Source organism: Gorilla gorilla, chromosome 5 (genome assembly GCF_029281585.2).
Source record: "Gorilla gorilla gorilla isolate KB3781 chromosome 5, NHGRI_mGorGor1-v2.1_pri, whole genome shotgun sequence".
Taxonomy (NCBI): domain Eukaryota; kingdom Metazoa; phylum Chordata; class Mammalia; order Primates; family Hominidae; genus Gorilla; species Gorilla gorilla.
In genome coordinates, this window is record NC_073229.2 from 72,725,152 (window position 1) to 72,752,062 (window position 26,911).

At 35.4% G+C, this 26,911-nt stretch overlaps 1 protein-coding gene across 4 annotated transcripts in view; it reads left to right on the forward strand.

Moving 5' to 3' along the window:
- FAM83B (family with sequence similarity 83 member B) overlaps nucleotides 1-22,896 on the forward strand; it is a 98,420-nt gene extending 75,524 nt beyond the window's left edge. For all 4 annotated transcript variants that reach the window (XM_063707666.1, XM_055390346.2, XM_019028942.4 and 1 more), the window contains exons 3-5: nucleotides 4,185-4,349; nucleotides 5,319-5,443; nucleotides 17,498-22,896. In XM_063707666.1, the coding sequence (XP_063563736.1) occupies nucleotides 4,185-4,349; nucleotides 5,319-5,443; nucleotides 17,498-19,799 (2,592 nt within the window). In that variant the 3' untranslated portion in view covers nucleotides 19,800-22,896. The remainder of the gene's footprint in view (nucleotides 1-4,184; nucleotides 4,350-5,318; nucleotides 5,444-17,497) is intronic.
- Nucleotides 22,897-26,911: the final 4,015 nt, after the last annotated feature.

Sequence of the window (26,911 nt, forward strand, 5' to 3'; positions counted from 1 at the left end):
CTTTATGTATCCTAGTAATGTGTTTTTGTTCACTTCCAAAGTCTAAAGTAATGTGTTACATGCAGACTATCTGGCAAATTAAAAATAAATTTTTAGATATGCTAATTAAAGAATACCATGTTGTACAACACTGTTTCTGTATTCAAAAAATTCTGATTAAAAAAATTAGTGCCAGACTACACCAGACATATGTTTTTAAAAGTTATTTTATAAAATAAATGTGAACTATGGACTTTAAAAATCTTAATGCCTATATATCATTACACCCCTCATTAATGCATAGCTAATGCATTAAATTAATAATTTTGGGTATGATTTTAAGACTTTTTGTATATTTGACATTATGAAAAGTATTCTCAAACATGAATGAGACTGTTATCACTGGTTTCTCCCTTCATCTGGCTCCTCATACCATTTATAAATAAGAAAAAGGTTGTGGGAAGCTACTGGAATGATTGAAATTGTTCTTTCTAGAGAAAATCTGATTGGAGTATGTTTCACAGGTAGTTTGAAGAATGTTATCACAGATAAAATTCGAGCATGGTCCAGTATTTTGTTTAAACACTGTAATTAGCGTAAATAAAATTATTTCATATATTATTCATAACTTTGCTCATCTTCTAACATATTCACAATGTATCCGTTACATTATGCTGTATATTGCCATTTGCCTATTCTCAGGTCATTCCATTCCCCCTCATTTCTTTACAATTTTTGTTTTCTGGTCTCTGTCACTCTTTTCAACATTATTCATCTGACTACCACCTCTGCTTCTATTTTTGGCTTACCATCTCTAGTATCTGCTAGTAAAAAATATTCTTGTCTTTTTAATTTTTTAATCTTTATGTTATAAAAACTTTCAAAAGTAGGAAGAATAGTATATGGAGCCCTTATGTACAACCAACTAGCTTCAACAATTATCATTCACAGCCATTTTTTTCATCCATTATAATGGGAAGTAAATATAAGGTGTGATGTTTTCATCTGTAACTATATTAACATGTATATTTTAAAGATAAGATATATATTCAATCTTTAACAATAATCCTTTAATATCTAATGTTCTTTAATGCCAGCAGGATCTAAAATTCATTTATCCTACCTTCATTTCACTGCCTCTCACATTCATGACATCTTCTCTCCTTTCTATATCAAACTTAAAGCCCATGATCAATCATTTCAGCCACTCCATATTATATACACCTTCAATCTCCCTGCCCTCTTTCAATTTGTTACACACTCATGGCAGAACCACAGCCATGGCTAAATCAAACTCTGCCTACTCCATTCCTAGAGGCTTGCCACCAAACAGCGTTGAAGAATAACTCACAACCACATTGACTGGTCCCATATTAAATTTATGACCTGGTGAGTCTTAAAGCTAACCATCAATCATATTATATTTTCTTAGTCTATTTTATTTTCTACTCTCCTAGATGACTACATAGTATCCTTTTCCTCAGATCTCTAAAATGTCTTCTGGAATCTTCACCCTGAGTTGAAGACCTTGCTTCCCACTACACTGAGAAAATCAAAGAACTCAGAAGAGAGCATCCACAGCACCACTGCCATGCTGTCTCCCCCACCAGCATCTGCACCTTTATACTTGGCCCTCTGGCTTCATATAATAGATGACCAGTTACTAGTCTTTACTTTACTTTCTGTGCTATAATTTTCTTTTTTCTTTTTTTTTTAACTTTTGCACTAGACTCTATACCTTATTGCCTACTAAAAGATATTGTTCCAGAAATTCTCCCCTTCTCCACCTCACCTCCCACCTTCTCTTGCACTATTAATTTTACTCTTTGCTGTAGCATTTCATTAGCATAAAGACATACCGTTATTTCTCTCACCTTAAAATATTTTTAGATTCTACATATGAGTGACATCACTCAGTATTTGTCTCTCTGTGTCTGCCTTATTTCACTTAAAATAATGCCCTCCGGGTTCATTCATGTTGTAACAAATAGGATTCTTTTTATGGTCGAACAGTATTCATTTATACACACACACACACACACACACACGCACACACCACATTTTCTTTGTGCATCTGTTGATGGACACCTAGATTAAGTCTCTATCTTAACATCATGTTGTACATGATGATTACGCACAATTTTATGCCAATTAAAAAATAAAAAGTACAAATTCTTTTGATTCAGCTCTACCCCCAACTACTGTTCAATTTCTCTGCTTCCTATTGTAGCCAAATTACACAAAAATAGTTTTCTGTATCTTCTATATCTAGTATCTGCCCCGATTCTCTCTTAAATGCCTTCCACTGAGGCTTTTGCTGTTCCTTCTCCACTAAAACTATTCTTGGCCTAGCAGTAGGATTTGAACCTCTCAAGTTCACCTTCCTTCTTACAAATGCACTGTCTTTATTGGTGTTCAGTATTCCACCTGCCCTTTGTTTCCTCAGTCTCCTTTGCTGGGAATTTTTCTGGTATTAGACTTCTTAACTTGGAGTGTACCAGGACTTGATTCTTGGTCTTCTTCACTTTTTCTCCCTTTTCTCTCATACCTTACAGTCAGTCCATCCACAAGACCTTTGGACTCAAAGATATCCAGTATCTGGCTATCTCTTTTCATCTCTGACACTACCATCTTGGTCCTACACACTGTTACCTCTCACTTCACTTGCACCAGTAGTTCTAACTGGCCTCCATGTTTCCATCCTTGCTACCTTTTTTAAAGCCTATTCTTAACGCAGTAGCCAGAACAATCCTTTCAAAACATAACCAGATCATTTCATTACTTCAACTCAAAGCCCTTTAATAGCTTACAGTCTTATTCAGAAAAAAAAATACTGAAGGCTTTTAGTGACTTTAAGACATTGTGATAACTCTCCCATTCTCATTTCATTCCTGCTATCTCCTTTCTGTTTTTTGGATTGCCAGAGCAGAGTTGCTGGTTTCCTCTGCCTGCAAGAGTCTTCTTGCAGATATCAATGTGGATAATGTCATTTCCTTTAAATTCTATTCAAAGGACACTGTCTCAGAGAGACCTTCCCCGAAACCCCCAAACTCCTCCTGAATTTCCAGGAGCCCATGATCCCCTATTCTGCTCTTTTTTTTTTTCAAAAAAACCTATAGCTTGTTACATAATTGATTTATTTATTATCTTTATTACTTATTATGTCTTCCCCCACTAGAATGTAAGCTTCATAAGGGTGGGATTTTGTTCTTCTTGCATGGCCCAAAGTAGGTGGTCAATAAATATGCCTGGCACATAGAAGGTGGACAACCACTTAAATGATTTTTCCCCTTCTGCTAGCATTATTTTACTTTCATTCCAACAATCAACACAGACTCTACATCTTAGGGACCTGTTCTTTAGGGCATTTTCCTTCTAAATTATATCACCTTTTTAATTCACTTTTTTCTTTTGCTTATTTTATCTGCTAAAGTAATTTTAGGCAAGTACAGCTGGCCCTTAAACAACATGGGTGTGAACTGCTTCAATCCACTTTTTGCAGATTTTTTTCAACCAAACATGGATAAAATACTCCAGTATTTAAGGGGTGTGAAACTCACATATATGGAGGTCCTGCTTTCCATATACGTGGGTTCTTCAGGGCTGACTGTGACTTGAGTATGTGCAGATTTTGGTATATGCAGAGGTCCTAGAACCATTCCCCCAGTAAACTGAGGAACAACTGTATATTTAATTTTTTGGTCTTCAAGTCATCTTATACTCTTTCTCCATCTTTCATCCTTCCCTAGGTATATTTCTATTTCTAGAATATTTTTTTTCTCTGTCTCAGTTCCCCAAGACTTTTATTCTTAATGACTGGTTCAAAAAATCCTACTTTCCCCTGGAAATGCCTCTTAGAAAAATTGTAACACTGGTTTCCACCTTGTCCTGTTTGTCTACCTTACAGGCAGTCTTGAAATCCATGATTTGGATTCGCCCATTTTTCAAAATCCTACTGAAATGCAGATTTCCTTTAAATTAAAGCTAATATGAAAATGACTTAGTGTTACAAATCTGCATATAGTTATTTGCTTATTTTAATATGGTTTATCTTCTGTTTTAGAAAATGAAATGAATATTTGTATATACATACATATATGTATTTAATTTTTAAAATTTTATCTGACCTTTACTGAAAGTAAGCAATTTCTTAAATCTTTCTCTCTCAAGGATCTAAAATTGTTTCATATTCTTATATTTAACAGGTCATTGCTTTAGTGATGGATAAATTTACAGATGTGGACATTTTCAAAGAAATAGTTGAGGCATCAACCCGAGGAGTATCTGTTTACATTCTGCTTGATGAGTCCAATTTTAATCACTTTCTAAATATGACTGAGAAACAAGGTTGTTCAGTTCAGCGTCTCAGGGTAAGAATTCTGTTTTTTTTTCCCTCAAGTATTTTATGTGTCATTTTCAACTCAGTCAAATGTAAGGCATCTTAAGGTAGATGAATATAAAACTTAAAAACAAAAAAAATTACCTATTTAAGGTTATGGAATGATTGATCACAGAAAGGGCCCCTGTACTTTTTAGAATGCGACTGAAAGCACATCTTCATGAGAGTGTTTGTTTGTTTGTTTTTGAGACGGAGTCTTGCTCTCCCTCCCAGAGTGGAGTGCAGTGGTGCATTCTCAGCTCACTGCTACCTCCGCCTCCCAGGTCAAGCAATTCTCCTGCCTCAGCCTCTCGAGTAGCTGGGATTACAGGTGCCCGCCACCATGCCCAGCTAATTTTTTTTGTATTTTTAGTAGAGACGGGGTTTCACCATCTTAGCCAGGCTGGTCTTGAACTCCTGACCTCGTGATCCACCCACCTCGGCCTCCCAAAGTGCTGGGATTACAGACGTGAGCCACCGTGCCCAGCCTTCATGAGGGTTTTATATTGTGCTTTTACTGATTAATATTTAATACATCAGTTTTGCACGCACAGCTTTGAAACCAGTGACTCGTGCTTCTATGCTTCAGCATGTATTGCTTATTAGAATCACTTCACGTAGTATTTTCTGTTACTTTTGACTTTTTAAAAGGAAGGTTAATTTTAATTTTAGTTAATTTATCATCAAGGCATTATAACCCAAAAGAGTTTTTTATAGTCAGAGGCTGAGTGATTTTTGATGCCATTCTGTGTAAATGTAAAGTGAAATCTCCTATTTAAGCTATGTTGAAATGTATATTTTAAATGATTATTTTCATTAAGGATTTAATATTTGGGAGTTTTTTTTTAATTACCTCAAGTAAATTTTTTTATATTAAGATTCTATCATGATATGGATTTTGGTTTTCGAAATATTCTTTTCCTAGCCATAATGTCTGCTTTTTATTTACATATAATTCTAGAATATTCGAGTGCGAACAGTAAAAGGCCAAGATTATCTTTCAAAAACAGGGGCAAAATTCCATGGAAAAATGGAACAGAAATTTTTGTTAGTTGACTGCCAGAAAGTGATGTACGGTTCTTACAGGTAAGATCATTGTGTTTAACTTCAGTGTTATCAATCGTTTAGATGATTTATTAGTTTCAAATTTTAATATAATCAGTTAAGCTCTTTCTTAAAAGTAAAAAAAAAAAAAAGAGAGAGAACACTTGCGTGGAGATTAGAGACCTAGGTTTGAGTTATGAGTCTGCCACTAAAGAGCATTAAGATCTTATGCAAATCATATAACTTCCTTGAGCTTCAGATTGTTCATCCAGAACATGAAGACATTGACCAATATCTAAGGTTCCCTACAGCTCTATGGTACTAAAAGTGGTTTTGCTCCTTATGGAAACATTACATAGTATGGATTTAGTTACAATCGTTTGTAAAAGCAGAAGCTATTTACCACTTTAAATAATCTGGTAAATGGATTTTTCTTATTTTGTAGTCTTAAGAATCTGATCAAAGCAGAACTGGCAACCCAGTCCAGGTGAGGCTGGCTCGAGAGTGTAAGCACTGCCCTAATACTGTCTTGTAAATAAATCCCCTGGCTTCAGTCCTGAATCAGATACATGGTGAGGCTACATAAACAGGCAGATAAAAGCACCACCAAATACCCATGAACTGCTAGGTCACTGAGGCAGGGTAGACTCATTATTAAAGACTGAGGGAAGAATCCAGAAGAGCTATGGATGTGAACACGACTGTGTAAGGCGAAACCTTTGTCTCCTGTCTTAGTAACAGAAAGTCCATGAGAAGGAGGTATCACAGTGAAATGGTGGCCTTGAGCGAGTTACTTTATTTGGTTGCACTTTAGTTTGCTCTGCTATAAAATAAATCATAGAACTGGCCTCATATCATTGTTGTGAGGATTAAATGAGTTCATGCATCCCAAACCCCTAATGTTAACTATTATTTTAGGACTTGATTTGTTACTTTCTGCTAACTCTCTCTTTAAGCTCGGGACCTTTTTAAAAAAATATGCTGTTTGGAGTTCCAAATGAAAACATATTAACAGCAGAAAATACAGCTAGTGCTTGAAATTAGTGAGTCCTTTTAAAGACTCATTATATGTGAATATATTTGTCCAGACCCACTTGGTTTTTGAGAGTTTTTAATTGAACTTCTAATTAAAATTGAGAGTTCACTTGACTTGTAGAATCATTGTTATTTAAGCTCATCATAATTAATAGTTTCTATGGTTATTATTTAAGTTTTAAGATTATCTTTGACAGTAAATTTACCTCAGCTTTGTTTTGCTGCCACTAGATATTAATAGTTGCTAGTGTTGCAATGACTGTAGTTGAGCTACTTTCGATTAATGTGGGGGAACATCAAACAGCAGTGACAAAAAAATTATATATCTCTATCTTTCTGTCTATATCAGAAGCCAGAGGCAGAATTTAAGTTAGTATTTATGATAGTAACTGTAGAATTCCTAGGACCATGGATTATAAAAAATTCATCACAACTCTTAACTAACACTCTATTCTCTGTGTTATCTCAAGTTCATTTTAAATATATTTCTTTAAATAATTCATAGTTGTAATCATTGTCCTTTTTATTTTTTCTGACATTATCATGGACCTTTCCTGTTGCTAACAATATTCAAACGAGATGTGGTAGACTAGTTTTGAACTAGTTTGGTTAAAAGTGAATTTCCTTTTGGTTTAAAAACAGCCTTTGTCCCCTCACATTCTGGTATTGCTATTGTTTTCCTCATAGGCAAGTTGAAAATGCCTTCTTCTTTAATTCAGTATTCTTTGCCATGGGATATCATTGGATTCTAAACTCCTACCATTCCTGGAGAGGCCCAGAATCTGTATTTACCACAGTTACACATTGTGTGACAGCTCACTCACATGCTGATGATTTTATCAGGAAAACATGAGGAGTTTTTTCATAACATGATACTAACATTGATGAATGTTTAATAAAGCATTGTCTATAAATCGAACTGAGAGATAATTTTATAGGCTTTTTCATTTTTAATCTCATGAGCTCAATGAAAGTTACTTTCAAAAGACAAATTGGCTGAAGTTGGCACCTCTCAGGTTCCATTTTTAACCACACATAAAAATCATCACAGTTGAGGTCCATGCTGCAACCAGCAAACTGTTACTATTTACATTTGATGGACTTTAAGCCCCCAGCCAGGAACTTGGAATTTTTAAGTCAACTTCATGACTAATATCTGACAGTGTGTGTTTAGTGGAGCTGGGAGTAGACAGTTTTTTTTTATCCATGAAAATATTTGCACATTTAAAAAAAATCAAATATTACTAAAATATGTGCAGTACAAAACAGTGACTTTTGTTTTCCATCTCTAGCCAACTCTGGTCCTGATCTCCAGATGCAGTTGCTCAATTCTTTTAGTTGGTTCTTCTGATATTTATTTCATCCCTTAAATAACATGATTATGTTATTCTTTTTTGATTTACCAATTTCATATATTATCTTGGCTTTTTATTTTTGGAGAATTGTATTTCCTACCTACTATTCCTTCTTGTCTGCATTATAGTTTTATCACAATTTTTGGTTAAATGAGAAGTCCAGGTCTACATTATTGAAATTGTGTCAAAATGGATCACTGATGAGCCATAGAGTGATGTTCGTTTCTTTTTTCGAAACAAAGTTAATAATGGCCATTTTGTTTTTATTAATTGTGTTTGTTTTCTATTTATCTATTGCTACTTCTTTCTCCAGTTGACCACATAGATTTTGCAGCACATGAATGATTTTCCCAAATGCTCAGTTACGACCAACCATCTATGACATCCCATCTGAACTAGCAGGTCCTTAAATTGGAAGCACACCTGGGGGCCTGGTATTTTTCATATTTCTAAGTGATTTGATCCATGATTTCTTCAATCCCGTATTTCCTCATTTTGTTTCCAAGTCTTCATTTTTCTCCCAAGATTGCTCAAGGACTTTTAAATTAAAAAATTTATAATTCTAAGTCATTTATGGCTTAACGTGGGATGGAACTCTAAGTTGAACCATTTTTCCTCCAAATTGGTAAGGTATTACCCCATAATCAAAGTTGCTGCTGAGAAGTTTCAGCAATTATTATTAGTCACATTCTTTTCACGCAGCCATTTTTTCTTTCTTGAACCTTTCAGAATTTCCCTTTATTCCCTATTTGTTTTTGTTTTTTCTAGTTTCTTGAGGTATAAAGCTAGGTTGTTGCGTGAGATCTTTTAGCTTTAAAAAAATGTTTTATTGATAAAAATACGTGTACATATGGTATAGGTCATATTTTTCATATTTTATTACATGCATAGACTAGGTAATATTAAGTCAGAGGAGATATTTTTGCTTTTTTAATATATGTATTTACAGCTGTAAACGTCCCTCTTAAGGGTGCTTTTGCTACATCTCATAAATTTTGATATCTTGTGTTTTTATATTCATTTGTCTCAAGGTATTTTCTAATTTCCTTTGTGACTTCTTCTTTGACTCATTGGCTACTCAAAACTGTGTTGTTTAATTTCCACATATCTGTGAATTTTCCAATTTTCCTTGTACCATTGATTTCTAGTTGTGTTCTGTTGCAAGTAAGATACTTTGTGTGATTTAAATCTTCTTTAATTTGTTGAGGTTTGTTTTGCCTAACGTGGTCTGTCTTGGAGAATGTACCATGTGTACTTGAGAAGAATGTATATTCTGCTTTTGTCAAGTGTTCTCTATGTGTTTGTTAGGTGCTGTTGGTCTGTACTCTTGTTCAAGTTGTCTGTGTTCCTTTTGATCTTCTGTCTCATTGCATTCATTATTGAAAGTAGAATATTGAAGTCTCCTACTAATACTGTGTTGCTGTCTGTTTTCCCTTTCAATTCTGTTAAAGTTTGCTTTGTATATTTAGGAGCTCTGAGGTTTGCTGCACAAATACTTATAATTGTTATATCTTCTTGGTGAATTGACCCCTTTTTTATCATATAATATTCTTCTTTATCTCTTATAAGTTTTTTATTTTAATTTAAAGCCTGTTTTTCCTGATATTTTTAAAGCAATTCCTGCTTTCTCTTTTGGTTACCATTTGCATGGTGTATCTTTTTTTATCCTCTTACTTTTAGCTTATGTATGTCCTTAGATCAAAAGTGAGTCTCTTGAAGATAGCATATATTTGGATACTGTTTTTTTTAATCCATTCAGTCAATTAAAGTCTTTCAATGAGGTAATTTAATTCATTTACCTTTTAACTAATTACTGATGGAGAAGGACTTACTATTGTCATTTTTTTTCCGTATGTCTTGTAACTTCTTTGTTCTTTTTTCCCTCTTTTACTGCAGTCTTTTGTGTTTTGTTTTGTTTTTTGCACATATATGCTTTGATTATCATCTCATTTCCTTTTGTGCATATTCTAAAGATATTTTCTTTTCAGTTATCACTGGAATTACATAAAACTTTTTTTTTTTTTTTTGAGACGGAGTTTCACTTTTGTTGCCCAAGCTGGAGTCCAATGGCACAATCTCGGCTCACTGCAACCTCCACCTCCCAGGTTCAAGCAATTCCCTTGCCTCAGCCTCCTGAGTAGCTGTGATTACAGGTGTGCACCACCACGCCTGGGTAATATTTTGTATTTTTAGTAGAAACTGGGTTTCACCATGTTAGCCAGGCTGGTCTCGAACTCCTGACCTCAGGTGATCTGCCCACCTCAACCTCCCAAAGTGCTGGGATTACAGGTGTGAGCCACCATGCATTGCCTTACATAAAACATTTTAAAGTAATAGCATTTTATTTTAAACTGATAACTTCAATCACATATGAAAACTCCACACCTTTATAGCTCTATTCCCCACTTTACATAATTGTTGCTCCAAAATACGTATTTATATATTGTATAGCAATGAACACAGATTTAAAGTTACTTTTTATATTTTTCACATTTAAATTCTATGAACCACATCTGCAATAGTACAGGTCACTTCATTTGTCTACATATTTACTTTTACTGGAGAACATGATATTTTCATAAGGCTTTGTGTTGCTCTCTACCATCCTTTTATTTCAACTTAAAAAGATTCACTTTAGCATTTTGTGTAGAGTAGATCTCCTAGTAGTGAACTCCCTCAGATTTCATTTATCTGGGACAGTCTTAATTTCTCCTTCCTTTTGAAGGACAGTTTTGCTGGATTTTTGGTGTTTTCAGTGTTTTTCTTGTAGCTCTTTGATTATGTGGTCCTGCTTCATTGTAGCCTGCAAACTTTCTGCTGAGAAAGTCACTGATAGTCTAATGGAAGCTCCCTTGTATGTGACAAATCACCTTTCTTTTGATGCTTTCAAGACTTTCTCTTTGTCTTTGACTTTAAACAGGTCTGATTATAATGTGTCTTGGTGTAATTCTTTTTGGATTTATCCCAGTTGGAGTTCTTTAAAATTTGTATGTCAATTTTTTTTCCTCAGACTTGGGAAGTTTTTGTCCACTATTTCTTCAAATAAGTTTTCTGCTTCTTTGCCTCTCCTCTTTCTGAGCTTCTCATAATGCATATATTGATCTCCTTGGTAGTTCTATAAATTCTTTAGTATATCTTTGCTTTTCTTCATTCCTTTTTTTTTTCATTTTGCTCTTCTGACTCAATTATATCCATGACCTGTCTTCAAGTTTATTCATTATTTCTTCTGCCTGATCAAGTCTGCTGTTGAATCCTTCTAATGAATTATTCAGTTATATTATTTTTTCAGTTCCAGAATTCCCTTTTAGTTTTATTTTATAGTTTATCTTTGTTGATATTCTCATTCCATTGGTATGTCATTTTCCTGATTTTGTTTACTTGTCTGTGTGTGTGTGTTGTTGATGTTTTTGTTTGTTAGTTTTGTTTGTTTTTAGCTCATTGAGCATTTTTATACAGTTATTTTAAATATTTAATCAGGCAGCTTGTAGATCTGTGATTCTTTAGGGTCAGTTTCTGGAGTTTCATTTTATTTCTTAGGATTGGGCTGAGTTTCCCTGCTTCCTCATATGCCTTGTAATTTTTGCTAGTATTCAGACATCTTAAAAATAATCAGTCACCTCTCCCAGTCTTTGTATACTGTCTTTGTTCAGGGGAAGACCTTTACCATTCAGCCCAGCCACAGATTCTAGGACCTTTCAAATCTTTTCTGACCTCTCGTTCCCTTGGTGTCTGTCCATGGAACTGCAGGTTTAACATGCTGCTTACCTCTATTTTCAATGATTTCTAAACTCTGGTTCCAATCCTACCAGCACTCAGGTAAGATAGAAGCCAGTCTCTTGGGCTGCACTGAAGACAAGCCAGAATTATGATCCATAGTCTACTCTTTTGTTTCCATCCTGAGGGAGGACCCCCAATCTGGGGGCTGAGGGAAAAGTTTCTCTCTGTTTGCTTCATGCTGTACCATATGGGGGAGGAATAGGAATGAGCTGGCCAAACATCACAGGTTTTCCAACCTGTATGGCTGGAATATAATGTTCTGGGTGCTCTATCTTTTCAATTGGTCGCTAGCATTTCACAGAGGTCTTCTGTTTCACATATTGTTGTTAACTAGTGTCTCTGTGGGGTAAGTAGGGCTTGTAACTTTCTAATCTGCCACTTTACTGACCTTGGGTTTGTGTTTTCGGAAGTATTTTTATTTGTAGTTTGTGTCTGTTTCTTCTAGGTGCCATTTTCCAGCTTGTTTTGAGCTCTGATTGCATCTAAGCTCTTAAGCTTTATAAGCTGTCTTTGAAACTTTGTTTATTCATCTGTTAATCTTTGCTATGTGTTTATATTCAAGAATGAGGGACTGTAAAGCTGATTAGAAACTGAGCAGGAAATGCTTATCAACGTTTGAGTTTACTGCTGAATGATAGACTGGGGACCTGGCAACTTTACAGGAGAATCCCCGACTATCAATATAAATATCACTTATCTGGGGTTTTTCAATGTTTCCAGAGAATAATGTCTTTCTCCAAAAGACTGTCAAAGGAGATGGAATTTGGAATGCAGTCAGAATATGATCCTAACTGAAGATATTCTGGAAGCAGAATGTGAAAGAGAGCTGAGGGTCTGATAAGTCTCATTTTTAGCTCACCTTTATCCCAGTCATGGTTTGTTTAAAGTTTCTGAGTTCAGACTTTCTCTGGATTGGTTTCTGCTGAAGTAAACCTTAGATTCCTGAAAGGGATAGGAAGGAGTGCTTCATGGGAAAGGAAAGAGTAGGGAACCTGGAGGCCCAACTGCTCTATATGAGACTTTCAATCAATCTTCCTGTTTCTCTATTTTCATGACCTTTCTAACCCACCATTTGTAGTACCTTTTAATCCGATGTTGAATTCATAAAGATTCTGCTGGGCCCATCTGGCTTATTCTCATTGCTGCTCACCTCATGGAAACTTCCTCTAAGTCAGCCACCACTTCTCCATCAGATTTCTCTGTTCGAAACATTTATTAAATACTTTCACTTGCTACTTCCCTTTTCCCTTTGCTATCTTTTTAGTATTGTGTAGGAAAGAAAAAGAAATAAACCTGCATGATAATCCAGATTTAATGTAAACCTTTTAAGTTTTCCACCAACATAAACATCTTTGCCTTTTAGTCTTGATTTTGAAACTAATAGTTCATTTATATTATCATTTGTTTATTTACAACTAATGTTTTTAAGTGTTTACAATATGCCGAGCACCGTTCTTAGCCCCTGGGAGTGCAGTCTTAAATAAGGTACACAAGATTGCTGAGCTAAATTTTATTTTAGTGGGCACTGGAGACAGACAAAAGGAGAACATACAAGAAACCATCTGATAGTGGTAATGGGGTATTGTATAAATGAAATCAGGGGAATATGATAAAGCATGATCAGATGGATACTTTGAATAGAGTGATCACAAATGTCTTCTAAGAGCATGTCAGCAGGGGAAGAGATATATTGAAGAGGGAACAATAGATAAAAGATCCTGGGGCAGATATCTGGGGAATAGCAGAAAGGCCAATGTGGTAGGACCACATTAAGCAAGGGAAGAGCTATCCATAGTAGAACTGGAAAGCAGGCAGGGTAGGAATTATCTTAGGCCAGGTAAGGAGGCTGAATTTTCTTTTAAACAGAACAGAAAGTTCTGTGTGGAAGTGTGACATGACCCAATTTGTTTTATGCAAAGATCACTTCTGCTGTTCTGTTGATTGAAAAATGAGCAAATGAGGACACTAAGAGTCAAATTAGCCAATAATGCTAAGACTAGGGTGATAGTGGGATAGGACTGATTTGTGAGAAGTTTTGCAAGCAGAGTCAACAGGACCTTTTGGTTCTGAAAAAGAGGGCATTCAAAGATGACTGCTTGTTTCCTGTCTTGATCACCTGAAAGATGGCTGAGTCACTCACTTAAGCAATACTAGGGAAGAAATAGGTCGGGGAAGGAGGAGTGCTAGATGACAACTTATGAGTCATACATGTGAGGCTTGCAAGGCCCACTAAAATTTTGAGTAGAGATTGGACACAGATTCCAGAGATGAGGAAGAGGTCAGCACTGGCAATACGGACTTCGTAGTTAATGGCATAGAAATCACCTACAATAACAGAGGAATACAGAGATCATTTCCAAGCCCTGAAGCATGTCTGTAGGTTTTCGGATTTACTTACTGAATATATTCAATGAATGTCTTCCTGTTGCCTGAAATTTTATTACAATATTATTTTCTGATTTACTATAGCAGGGAAACTTTTCCAATTGCCACACATTCACCAATACCATATCTTCTTAGTTTTCTAACCTCAACACTTGGAAGTTGTTTTTATTTAATAACGTATGGATGTTCTTTTGACATGAAGTCTTTTGGTTCTTTCTTCTTACTACTGGCTCAACATTTTCACTCATTATTCCTATTTCTACTTTGGTTGGGCTCTTACTTTTAAGTCTGTACTACAATAGTGCTACAAATAGCTACTAGAAAAAAATAGTTACTCAAACATCTCTTGCTATTATAATTTATCGAAATTTGGAAACAAATTCTACATAATCAAACTTTCTGTTTTGTTTTCAAGATTTTCCCCACTAGTTCATCAGTCTTTTATATGGCTTCTTTGCTCCAGCTATATATAGTATGTTTTCTGTGTTCAACTAGAACATGACCCTTATTGCATTCTTCCCTTTTCCATATTTCTCCCTCCACACAAATTGTCTTCCCACATCTTTTGTGTCTGAACTGGGAATCTAGTCTTTATCAAAATATTGCAGAACTTCACTTTCTTCATGGATTTCATCATACTTGATAGTTCACTGTTCATTCCATTACTTGATGTTTCTAATATTTTGAATTCATACCTTTAGTCAGATTGAAAATTTCTTTAGTTACTTACTTTTATACCATTTCTTTTAAGTCAGCCCAGTGGCATAATAAATATTCCTCCTGTGTCATGCTTCCTATAGGCATACTAGATAAAATTAAGCATATCCAAATAACAAGATTCTTAAGTTACATGCTCCTGTTTGTGATATGTAATATTTTGTTTATTTTAAATGTTTAATCTGCACATTCTTTTAATTATTTTCCTGCATTTTTATTGTCTCCTTTATAGAAATAATAAGATGCTTCAATGTGGAGAGTGTCTCTTTTTTCTTCTGTACTAACCCCCATTGTGTCATATACATTACTTTATGCATAGCATAATAGCAATTCATTTATTTTTCAGTTCAGTTGACTGTATATTAAATCATTAGATTTTCAAAAATCAGATTTAAAATTTGATATGAATTTTAAAGATAGCTGTTACCTCTAAACTCTAGGAAAGGAATTGGAGCTTCCATAAAGTACTATAAAGTCATACAGACATTAATTTCCTAAAAATTGTATTTTATATTAAAAGATCCTGATTGGCCTTTTGACTGGCATGGTTTCTGAGGCCTGCATTTACTAATACTATGTACAGTGAGTACAGTGAAGTCTGCCCTTTAATGATTGAGGCAGCTGGCCACAAATCCTGTTTACAGCTCTTGGCATCCTAAATTACACTTATTGAGTAAACCACAGAGATAACAGTCTGAAAACTTACCGACTCTTAAAATACATGCATTAACACAGCTGTATCTTACATTATATCGTGTTATAGCTATGAGACATTGTAGCTATTATGCTGTCCGTATCCTTACACTGGACACGAGGAAAGTGAAGCCCAAGCTCATGTGTCTACAATTCAGCAGAAACCAGGCCTCTCGACTTTTTCTCCAACACTGGCTTTACTGCATTCTGCCAAGATGGTATATATGAAATATAATATCAGTTTTTATGCCACGAAGTTTTGACACAGATGTAAAATACACAGCAAATTTTTCTTTATTTTTTTTAACATTCTGTTTTATTTATGTCATTAGTGTTTGGGGAACAGTTGGTTTTTGGTTGCATGGATAAGTTCTTTAGTGGTGATTTCTGAGATTTTGGTGCACCCATCACCCAAGCAGTGTACACTATACCCAATGTGTAGTCTGTTACCCCTCACCCCTCTCCTACCCTCATCCTCTAGTCATTATATCATTCTTCAGACTTTGCATCTTCGTATCTTAACTCTCACTGATAAGTGAGAATATACAATATTTGGTTTTCCATTCCTGAGTTACTTCACTTAGAATAATGGTCTCCAATTCCATCCAGGTTGTTGCAAATGCCATTATTTTGTTCCTTTTTATGGTTGAGTAGTATTCCATGGTATATACATACCACATTTCTTTATCCACTTGTTGGTTGATGAGCATTTAGGCTGGTTTCATATTTTTGCTATTGCAAATTGTGCTGCTATAAATAGGCATGTACAAGTGTTTTTCATATAATAACTTCTTTTCCTCTGGGTAGATACCCAATAGTGGGATTGCTGGATTGAATGGCTGTTCTACTTTTAGTTCTTCAAGGAATCTTCATACTGTTTTCCATAGTGGTTTTACTAGTATACATTTCCACCAGGAGTGTAAAAATGTTCTCTTTTCACCACATGCATGCCAATGTCTATTAGTTTTTGATGTTTTAATTATGGCCATTCTTGCTGGAGTAAAGTGGTACCTCATTGTGGGCTTAATTTGCATTTCCCAGATAATTAGTGAGGTTGAGCATTTTCTTTTGTATTTTTGTTGGTCATTTGTATATTTTCTATTGAGAATTGTCTATTCATGTCTTTTGCCCATTTTGATGGGATTATTTGTTTTTTTCTTGCTGATTTGAGTTCCTTGTGGATTCTGGATATTATTCCTTTGTTGGATGCATAGTTTGCAAATAGTTTCTCCCACTCTGTGGGCTGTCTGTTTACTCTGCTGATTATTTTGCTGTGTAGAAGCTTTTTTGTTTAACTAGGTTCCATCTATTTTTCTCTGTTTTTGTTGCATTTGTTTTGGGGTTCTTGGTCATGAATTCTTTGCATAAGCCAATGTCTAGAAGAGTTTTTATTATGTTATCTTCTAGAATTGTTATGGTTTCAGGTCTTAGATTTAAGTTTTTGATCCATCTTGAGTCGATTTTTGCTTAAGGTGAGAAATGAGGGTCCAGTTTCATTCTTCTACATGTGGCTTGCCAATTATTCCAGTATCATTTGTTGAATAGGGTGTCCTTTCCCCACTTTATGTTTTTGTTTGCTTTGTTGAAGATCAGTTGGCTGTAGGTATTTGGCTTTATTTCTGGGTTCTCTATTCTGTTCCATTGGTGTATGTGCCTATTCTTATACCAGTAGGATGCTGTTTTGGTAACCATAGCCTTGTAGTATAATTTGAAGTCAGGTAATTTAATGCCTCTAGATTTGTTCTTTTTGCTTGGTTTTGCTTTGGCTATGCAGCCTCTTTTTTGGTTCCATATAAATTTTGGGATTGTTTATTCTTATTATGTGAAAAATGATGATGGTATTTTGATGGGAATTGCATTGAATCTGCAGATTGCTTTTGAAAATGCACAGCAAGTTTTTCTTTGGACTTCTGGAAAGTCGTGGATTCAAAGCCAAAATTTGAGTTGCGTTGTTATTTAAAATAGGAACATGAGGATGGGAAAACGTAGTGCATGTAATGACAGAAAATATTCTAAATAATGATAGCCAAAGAAAAGTACAAAAACATAGTCATTAAGTGATACTTTTTTTAGTAGAACTATATGTTATTATCAATCTTTTAAATGATTAAATTTTTTCCATTTTTTTCCCCAGTTACATGTGGTCATTTGAGAAAGCTCACCTCAGCATGGTTCAGATAATTACAGGACAACTTGTTGAGTCCTTTGATGAAGAATTTAGAACTCTCTATGCCAGATCCTGTGTCCCCAGTTCATTTGCTCAGGAAGAATCAGCAAGGGTGAAGCATGGAAAAGCCCTCTGGGAAAATGGCACTTACCAGCATTCGGTTTCTTCATTAGCATCTGTTTCCAGCCAGAGAAACCTTTTTGGTAGACAAGACAAGATTCATAAACTAGATTCTAGTTACTTCAAAAACAGAGGGATATATACTTTAAATGAACATGACAAATATAACATAAGAAGTCACGGATACAAACCTCATTTTGTTCCTAACTTTAATGGTCCAAACGCAATACGTCAGTTTCAACCCAGTCAGATAAATGAAAATTGGAAAAGGCATAGTTATGCTGGGGAACAGCCAGAAACAGTGCCATACCTCCTGCTTAATAGGGCTCTGAATAGAACCAATAATCCACCTGGTAATTGGAAAAAGCCCTCTGATAGTCTCAGTGTGGCGTCCTCATCACGGGAAGGCTATGTAAGCCACCACAACACACCTGCCCAGAGTTTTGCCAATCGGCTTGCGCAGAGAAAAACAACAAATCTTGCAGACAGGAATTCAAATGTGCGGAGGTCTTTTAATGGGACAGATAACCATATCCGCTTTTTGCAACAACGAATGCCAACCCTTGAACATACCACAAAGTCATTCCTACGTAACTGGAGAATTGAATCCTACTTAAATGATCATTCAGAAGCTACACTGGACTCAAATGGATCAGCTTTAGGTGACCGATTTGAGGGCTATGATAATCCTGAGAATTTGAAGGCCAATGCCCTTTATACTCATTCTCGGCTTCGTTCCTCTTTAGTATTTAAACCCACTTTACCTGAGCAAAAGGAAGTTAACAGTTGTACAACTGGCTCCTCAAATTCAACTATCATTGGTTCTCAGGGAAGTGAGACACCTAAAGAGGTCCCAGACACCCCTATGAATGTACAGCATTTGACAGACAAACCCTTGCCAGAATCAATCCCCAAGCTCCCATTGCAGTCAGAGGCACCAAAAATGCACACCTTGCAGGTTCCTGAAAACCACTCAGTAGCCTTAAACCAAACTACAAATGGCCATACTGAATCAAATAACTATATATATACAACCTTGGGTGTAAATAAGCAGACAGAAAATCTAAAGAATCAACAGACTGAGAATCTACTTAAAAGGCGAAGTTTCCCGTTATTTGACAACTCAAAAGCTAACTTAGATCCTGGAAATAGTAAGCATTATGTATATAGTACACTTACCAGGAATCGAGTTAGACAACCAGAAAAGCCCAAAGAAGATTTGCTGAAAAGTTCTAAAAGCATGCACAATGTGACTCATGACTTGGAGGAGGATGAGGAGGAAGTTACCAAGAGAAACTCTCCAAGTGGCACTACTACCAAATCAGTTTCCATTGCTGCTTTACTTGATGTGAATAAAGAGGAATCTAACAAAGAACTTGCTTCAAAGAAGGAAGTTAAGGGTTCCCCAAGTTTTTTGAAAAAGGGGTCTCAGAAGTTAAGGTTATTACTTAGCCTTACCCCAGATAAGAAAGAAAATCTATCCAAAAATAAAGCACCTGCCTTTTATAGATTGTGTAGTAGCTCTGACACATTAGTTTCTGAGGGTGAAGAAAATCAAAAACCAAAGAAATCAGACACAAAAGTTGATTCATCTCCTAGAAGAAAGCATTCTTCCTCATCGAATTCTCAAGGCAGCATCCACAAGAGTAAGGAAGATGTAACAGTTAGCCCATCTCAAGAGATAAATGCTCCACCGGATGAAAATAAAAGAACACCTTCTCCAGGTCCAGTTGAAAGCAAGTTCTTGGAAAGGGCAGGAGATGCCTCTGCCCCAAGATTTAACACTGAACAGATCCAATACCGAGATTCAAGGGAGATTAATGCAGTTGTTACCCCTGAAAGAAGACCTACTTCTTCTCCAAGGCCAACGTCCAGTGAGCTTCTACGATCTCATTCAACTGATCGGCGTGTTTACAGTCGTTTTGAGCCATTTTGTAAGATTGAGAGCTCTATTCAGCCAACAAGCAACATGCCAAATACCAGTATAAATCGCCCAGAAATAAAATCTGCGACTATGGGCAACAGTTATGGCAGGTCTAGTCCAATGCTTAATTACAACACTGGTGTTTATCGCTCATATCAACCCAATGAGAACAAGTTTCGAGGATTTATGCAAAAGTTTGGAAACTTTATACACAAAAATAAATAGCTATTAAAATGCAAAATGAATGAGGCTATCAATATTTGTCCAAAGAAAATTGTGGACAGTCTTTGTAACATGCCAATAGATTTTCCTAAGGACAGAATTATGGGTATGATGTATATGTTCACCAGTGTCCTAGTATAAAGTTATTTTTCTGTGTGATAAAGTTAGGGTCTGCTGTAGATAGAATTTCTCTGTAAACACATGATTTGTAAGTGGTAATGGTAAAAATAATAGATGTATTTAAATCATTTTCTTTAGACTGAAGATTTTAAGTCTCACTTAGAAATTTTTGTGGACGATGTATGGTGTATGGTGTATGGATTTTAACCATTTCCTTTTAAAAAGGTCATACTACCCTCAGTAACCCTTTATAACATGTCTTTATAGTGTTTTCATATCTTCAAAAATGTAAGCAAATGGGACAAAGCCCTTTTTTAAGATTAACTTGAAATTCTACGGGATAACTTGTTATATTTTATTAATGTTATTTTTTCTGTGGATCATTGTACAGCTGTTTGGGCAACAGCAGTACATTTTACATTTTTTATTTTTTATGTCTTTTTTCTGCCTGAAGTGTTTGCAAAGTATCAGCCTCATGTAGTATAATGACGTTCGTAGGAATTTATTTTCCTCAGCCTTTGAAAACGATCTGGGATGTGCTTCTTTCTACACTGGACCCAGGGAGCTGTCCCCCTCTTACCCATAGGCTGCTGATTTTTTATAGTCATTCCTTACTTCACATTTAGGACAAACCAGTAGGAATTTAGAAAATCTGAATGATTCCCCCTCCTTTTTCTATTGTATAAAAGCTTTTAGAAATGTAAATTTCTGCCTAAATTTTTGTTAGATTGGCATGACAATGCTAAGGGGTCTTGCTTGCGAAAATTCTTGCTCTTTTTTTTTTTCTTTCTTTTGAGATGGAGTCTCTCTCTGTCACCCAGGCTAGAGTGCAGTGGCGCAATCTTGGCTCACTGCAACCTCTGCCTCCCAAGTTCAAACGATTCTCCTGCCTCAGCCTCCTGAGTAGCTGGGATTACAGGTGCGCACCACCACACCTGGCTAATTTTTGTATTTTCAGAAGAGACGGGATTTCACCACGTTGGCCAGTCTAGTCTCAAACTCCTGACCTCGTGATCCTCCCGCCTCGGCCTCCCAGAGTGCTGGGATTACAGGTCTTGCTCTTCTTTAAGTTGTGCCAAATATGATATGACTGCATAGTGTTTTCGTAAGAATACCATTGGGAAAATGAGACGTTGTACTGGGCTAGTTCTTCCATGATTTGAGGATAATATTCAGATTATAAGATACCCTTTGTCTTTCTTACAGTAATGAAGTATAAGCTCCATATCTGTTCCAGAGACTTTAACTTGACTTTGCTTCATTCACAAAGAACAGAGTTCAAGAAGCAGTGCATCCTGTGAGAAGTGTGAAGTGTTTGTACATCACTTTAAATATATTACTTAATATATTCTAAGTTGCTGTGTGGAGCAGTATACGGTTGTTTTAAAAATGCAAGATTCAGACAAATTTTAATATTATCTCATTAAAATAAATTTAAATAATGGTATAAAATATCTATATCATTAAAATAATTTTCCATAGTGTTTAGAAACCATGAAAAAGAAAACATAGCAGGAGAAAATATGACAGGAAAAGAAAACCTAACAAAGCCTAGAACCCACAGTTAACCAAACTAGACTGACTTTGTTATTACCCATTCTTTGTTAGTATTGGATGGGGAATTAGGATAATGAGCCATTGGGCAGTTCTGAAATGGAAAGCCCTGAAATTTAGTGCAATGTAACTTTAAAACTGAAATTATATAAAGAGTAGAAGTTTAATCATGTTTAATTACAACCAAAAGCCTGTTGCCTTTTTGTACAGAAATCTCCTTAATTTCAGGACATATAGATAGCTTATAGAAACATCCTTTTAAATAGTATATGAGCTCTTCCTCTTCAGTGGAATTGAGGAATACAGAATGCTTTATTTCATCATCCCCTGACAGGTGACTTAGGCTTTGCACAGCAGATTTATTTTTCTCTGCGTTTTTTAAAAATTGTTTTTCTTGTATCGTTTTTCTTCAAAAATATCTATATTTGAGAATATGTACATAACAACTTTCCAAAGTCTCTGTGGCCAAAAAACTCTCCAGGGATAAGACTGAGCAAGAATATAATACTTCAAAAAATGTACAGCTACTGTTTAAGTTTTAAACAGACACCATCACAGTTTGTGGATGAAATAGTTTTAAGCCATATACTTTCTGTCTTTTTTTCCCCATATTAATATTGGGGGGACAGATAATATCACTTTGATGTACATTTATATTAAAGTTTGGTAATGCAGCTTTTACTGCCTACATGGTACTGTACATTAGTTTTTAAGCAGAAACACAAGAAAAATGGGTATAATTTCAAAGTAGTTCTTGGCAGATGGCTAGAGAATACTGCAAGTGACCCTGTATCCCGAATACGCAGATATCCCTCTATTACAAGTTTGGGATTAGCCATAATTCTGACATGGTGTGTTCAGGTATGGGTATATGTTGTCAGTCTACACTTGTGGGAGCAAATATCTTGTTTAATCAAGATGATGTCTAGTGTCACCTAGATAAATAATGCAGAAAGTTTAATTCTGGCTGAATTCAGCTTTACTCAAGATCCACATATTCAAGTATCATTCCACAGATATTTCTGTGTTCTGTGAATATCTGTTGATTCTTAATATGCCTGTGGCTAAGGGATGCAAAGTAGAATTGCTTTACATTGACTATATATGTGACATGTACGATGCTGTTTTTTTAAAATAACTTTATCATGATATTCAGGTAGATCCTGGGTTCTAGAATATTTAAAACAAAAGGATAAAATGATAAACCAAAGAGTCAACTTGTTAACTTTTCTTTTTTAAGAGATGGGTTCTCACTAGTATGCCCAGTCTGGACTCCAAGTCCTGGGCTCAAACGATCCTCCAGCCTCAGGTTCCTGAGTAGCTCAACATTTTATGTATGTACGATATTATAAAGAAATATTCTTCCAAATGAACTTTTGTTTTTAGATCAATAAATGAATAATAAATAATTTTGTACAAACATCAATATATTGTAAGCTATTGTTTTTTTAAATCTTCATACTCTGCATTTCTGCATTCAAGCTCAGTCTTTCACTTAGTTATTCTAATCAGGAATTTAGATGTGTACATATTTTTAAATGTTTTTCCATGAACTTTGAAATCACCTGTAAAACATTGTTTTGATTACCAATTATATTTCCTACAGTAATTTATTCATATTTGAAATTCAGTGGCGATTCTCTTCCTTTAAGCAAAAAATTATATATACACATTCTCTTTATTTCTATTATACTGTAATATAGTGGTTACTTTAAATAATTTTTACTTTTTTTTTTTTCAAGTCGAAGTCTTGCCCTGTCACCCAGGCTGGAGTGCAGTGGCGCGATCGCAGCTCACTGCCACCTCAGCCTCCTGGGTTCAAGCGATTCTCCTGCCTCAGCCTCCCAAGTAGCTAGGTTTACAGGCACCTGCCACCTAATTTGTGTATTTTTAGTGGAGATGAGGTTTCACCATGTTGGCCAGGCTGGTCTCAACCTCCTGACCTCAAGTAATCTGCCCCAACTTGAGCTCCCAAAGTGCTGGCATTACAGGCATGAGCCACTGTCCTGGCCTAATTTTTACTTTAAAAGATGGAGAATCTTTAAAAAGGAAAAAAAAAATGATGGTTGACTTCTGTATAACTTCATAGCATTTGGTTTGAGTAAAATATTCTATATGTGCATTTGTATTAATGACATTAAGTAACCTACAGGCTGAGAGTTAGTGAATTAAAACTCAGAATTTATTAGAAAAAAATATCCTTTTTTATCACAGCTTATGAGGTAGTTGAAATAGTGTGTATTGCAGATTAAAAGTTGTGTCCTTTTAAGGGCAAATGTGCTTTTAAACTAGTTAATTATAATGAATGGTAGAACAAATTAATCATAAATGCCAATGTTTAAGAAAATCCTACTTCAGTCAGAATAGTAAGGGAAATGGATAAGACTTCACTTTTGTGGTCATCTGAAAGGAAAGTTATAAATAGGTTCAGTTGGTTTAAGGAGTCAAAGACCATCTTGAGTAATTGGACCTCGGAAAGATGGAAGGGCATTGTAGGGGATATGTGTGTATCCTGTCCAGGGAAACACTTGACATAATGGGAATTACCTGAGCTTCAAGCAGTGAGAAAAGCAAGAGATACACAGAAGAATATTTCTGAGTTAACAAAGGGGTAATATGTTAAGTTTGGACATTCCTCCTATAATATTAATGTTTCAACAATCTGGCTCATTTATTTAACACTCATACTGGGGACCTACTTTGTTCCAAGTATGTAGGTTATAGTAGGCTTTTGACGGAAAAAATTAAAATTAAAAAAAAAGGTTGTCTGGATAATCAGAGGCTGCCAGCAAGTTTTCATACATGTTTTAAGAATACCCCAAACTTACAGCAAAAGTCTATGTTTCTCGAGGGCTATTTGTCCTAACTTGTTACTTAAATGTACTCCTAGTGCCTAAAAAGAGAGCACATAAAAGATACCTGATAAATACTTGATGTGGGAATCCAGTCATTTCCTTAGCTGCAGTTTGGAGAAGATAATAGTCCATTAATATCCATACAATAAAATGGGTATTTTATAACTACCTGAATAGGCATTCGTATTAGAAGATGTAGGTAGGTTAATGCAGCAAGGGTTCTAGTTTAATCTTCAGCCACATTAACCCTATAATCTGGGCATCTTTAAAGACCCAGAAGTACTGGTCTTCCTAGGGTATATTTTTGTGCAGGAAAGAAAACCCCTGATGAATTCATCCTGAAGGAAAAAAGAGTAGAGCTTAGCAAATTAAGTTCAAAGGCAATTGGCACATGAGGGAAGGGAGTGGTGATTTTGTGTTAGTCCTTTAGATTGTCAGCTAACATGGGCAGGTTGTGTGGGAATCTTAATTGAAGAATGGCTCCTCTAAAATCTCTATAGTGAAAACTCCTGGTGTCAGGACTGACAGCAGCGAGCACCTTCACCGAGGACCTCAGAACACTTGACCTATTGCTTTCAACAGCAGCCCTTGTGCTCTTGTTGCAAGGTTATAACAACTGCAGATACAATATACAAAATTTGAGTTTGACAGAATGACCACTATTTTACTTTCATTAGAAAGGTAAATTTAGAGTCGGGCATGGTGGTGAGTGCCTGTAGTCCCAGCTACTTGGGAGGCTGAGGCAGGAGAATCGCTTGAACATGGGAGGCCTAGGTTGCAGTGAGGCGAGATTGCGCCACTGCACTCCAGCCTAGGTGACAGAGTGAGACTCTGTCTAAAAACATAAAAGGTAAATTTTTAAAAAGTCCAACAACAAAACCTTTTATCAGGGCTTTGTTTTAGAAAACAACATTCAGTGTATATTTTAATTTTAGCATATTTTGCCTCTAAATTTCTTTTTAGCATTTTAATAATCTGTATGTGTCTCAATTCAATTGGCAGATTCAATTAGACTCAATAGCCTACATTTTAGAAAGTATCTTCTTTTTTGTTGTTGTTTGTGTATTTTTGGTTTGTGTGTTTGTTGTTTTATGCATTACCAAAATTTGATGTTAGTTAACTGCTAAGGCTAAGTAAGTTATTAAATTAAGTATTCTAGTTAATTGGGATCTACCATAAAGCTAAGAACTAAATGTATTTCTATAAATGGAAAGTCTAAAATACTTGATTTCTTGTTTTTCTTCTTCAAGCAGAATATTTTGTTGCTTTTTAAAGACAGAAGGAAATTGTTATGTATTTTGCTAATTCAAGTACGAAAAAAAATTTTGCTTTACAAAGCATGTACAAAATGTGTTTCATGTGACACAAAATTAAACAATACTGGCTACACCATATGCTTTCACAGTGCTTGACACAGAGAAGGGACTTAATAAGTGCTGATCTCATTTGATTTTCAGAGAAAAATTTGAGAGAGATTTTGCATTATAATTTAAGGCGAAAGACATTGTTTTGAAATAAAATTAGAAATCGAAAAAAGAGCACGGAGCAGGTGAAAGGCCTAATATTACTTCAATCTTCTGGTAAATCACTTTTTGACACTAAACTTATTTGTTCTTGGTTTCCTTCATATTAAATAAAACATTATATTGTACTTTATGGGAATATGTAAATATTAAAGACATCTACCTTATAAGTTGTGCCCCTTTGAAAGGGCCACAAGGCAAATATTAGCATAGATCATCATTCCTCTTGCATTGTTTTTTTACTTAGGTAAAAACAGTAATAATATTTAAATTCTTAGTCGTTCTCTTCACTGGACTCAGAGTTTGGCAAAAGGGTAGATTTCCAGATGCTGGAATTAAAACTAAGTATTTGAGAGTAAAATACAATGTAAAATGTCATCTAGCTTAAAATGTTTGTGTATGAGCTTGAAGGCACATATAATCAGAGGTAAGAGACTGGCTGGAATAGAGTGATTTAGAGGCAGAGCATGCCAGTAGCAGGTGCTGCTCCTAGTGCCCCCAAGATTGGACGTGTTCTGATGCAGCCACCCTGTGACATGCTTAGAGTAATGATGACTCCATCGGTCAGAATGACAGAACCCATTTCTTACTGTTGGAATCCTACTGACAATGATTTAAGACACTGTAAAATGTTTTAATACCTAAAAAGTCTGGGAAGTTATTTTTAAGTTATCTTTATCTAATGTCAGGCAATTACAAGAATGGGATTCTACAGACCTTCTACCACAATAGTAACACATCTCAGTTTGGCTAATGGCAAAATCTGTGTTTAAAGGTGGCAACCAGGATTGATTATTATACATACTACATTATAGATTTCAGATTACTTACAAACTTCTCCGTGTTAGACTCCATATTGACTCATCAAATTCATGCAAGGCTTCTTTTCCCCCATAATATTACCTGATATATATAATCAAAAACTACTTATAGGTCAGTTTTTTCAAGTGCTTAGCCAATTATTTTCTTTTTACACCTAGATGTTACCTTGTTCTTATTTCTCCCTATACCAGAGTAATACACTAAAGAGCTAGGATGAGTTGTTTTTGTTTGTTTGTTTGTT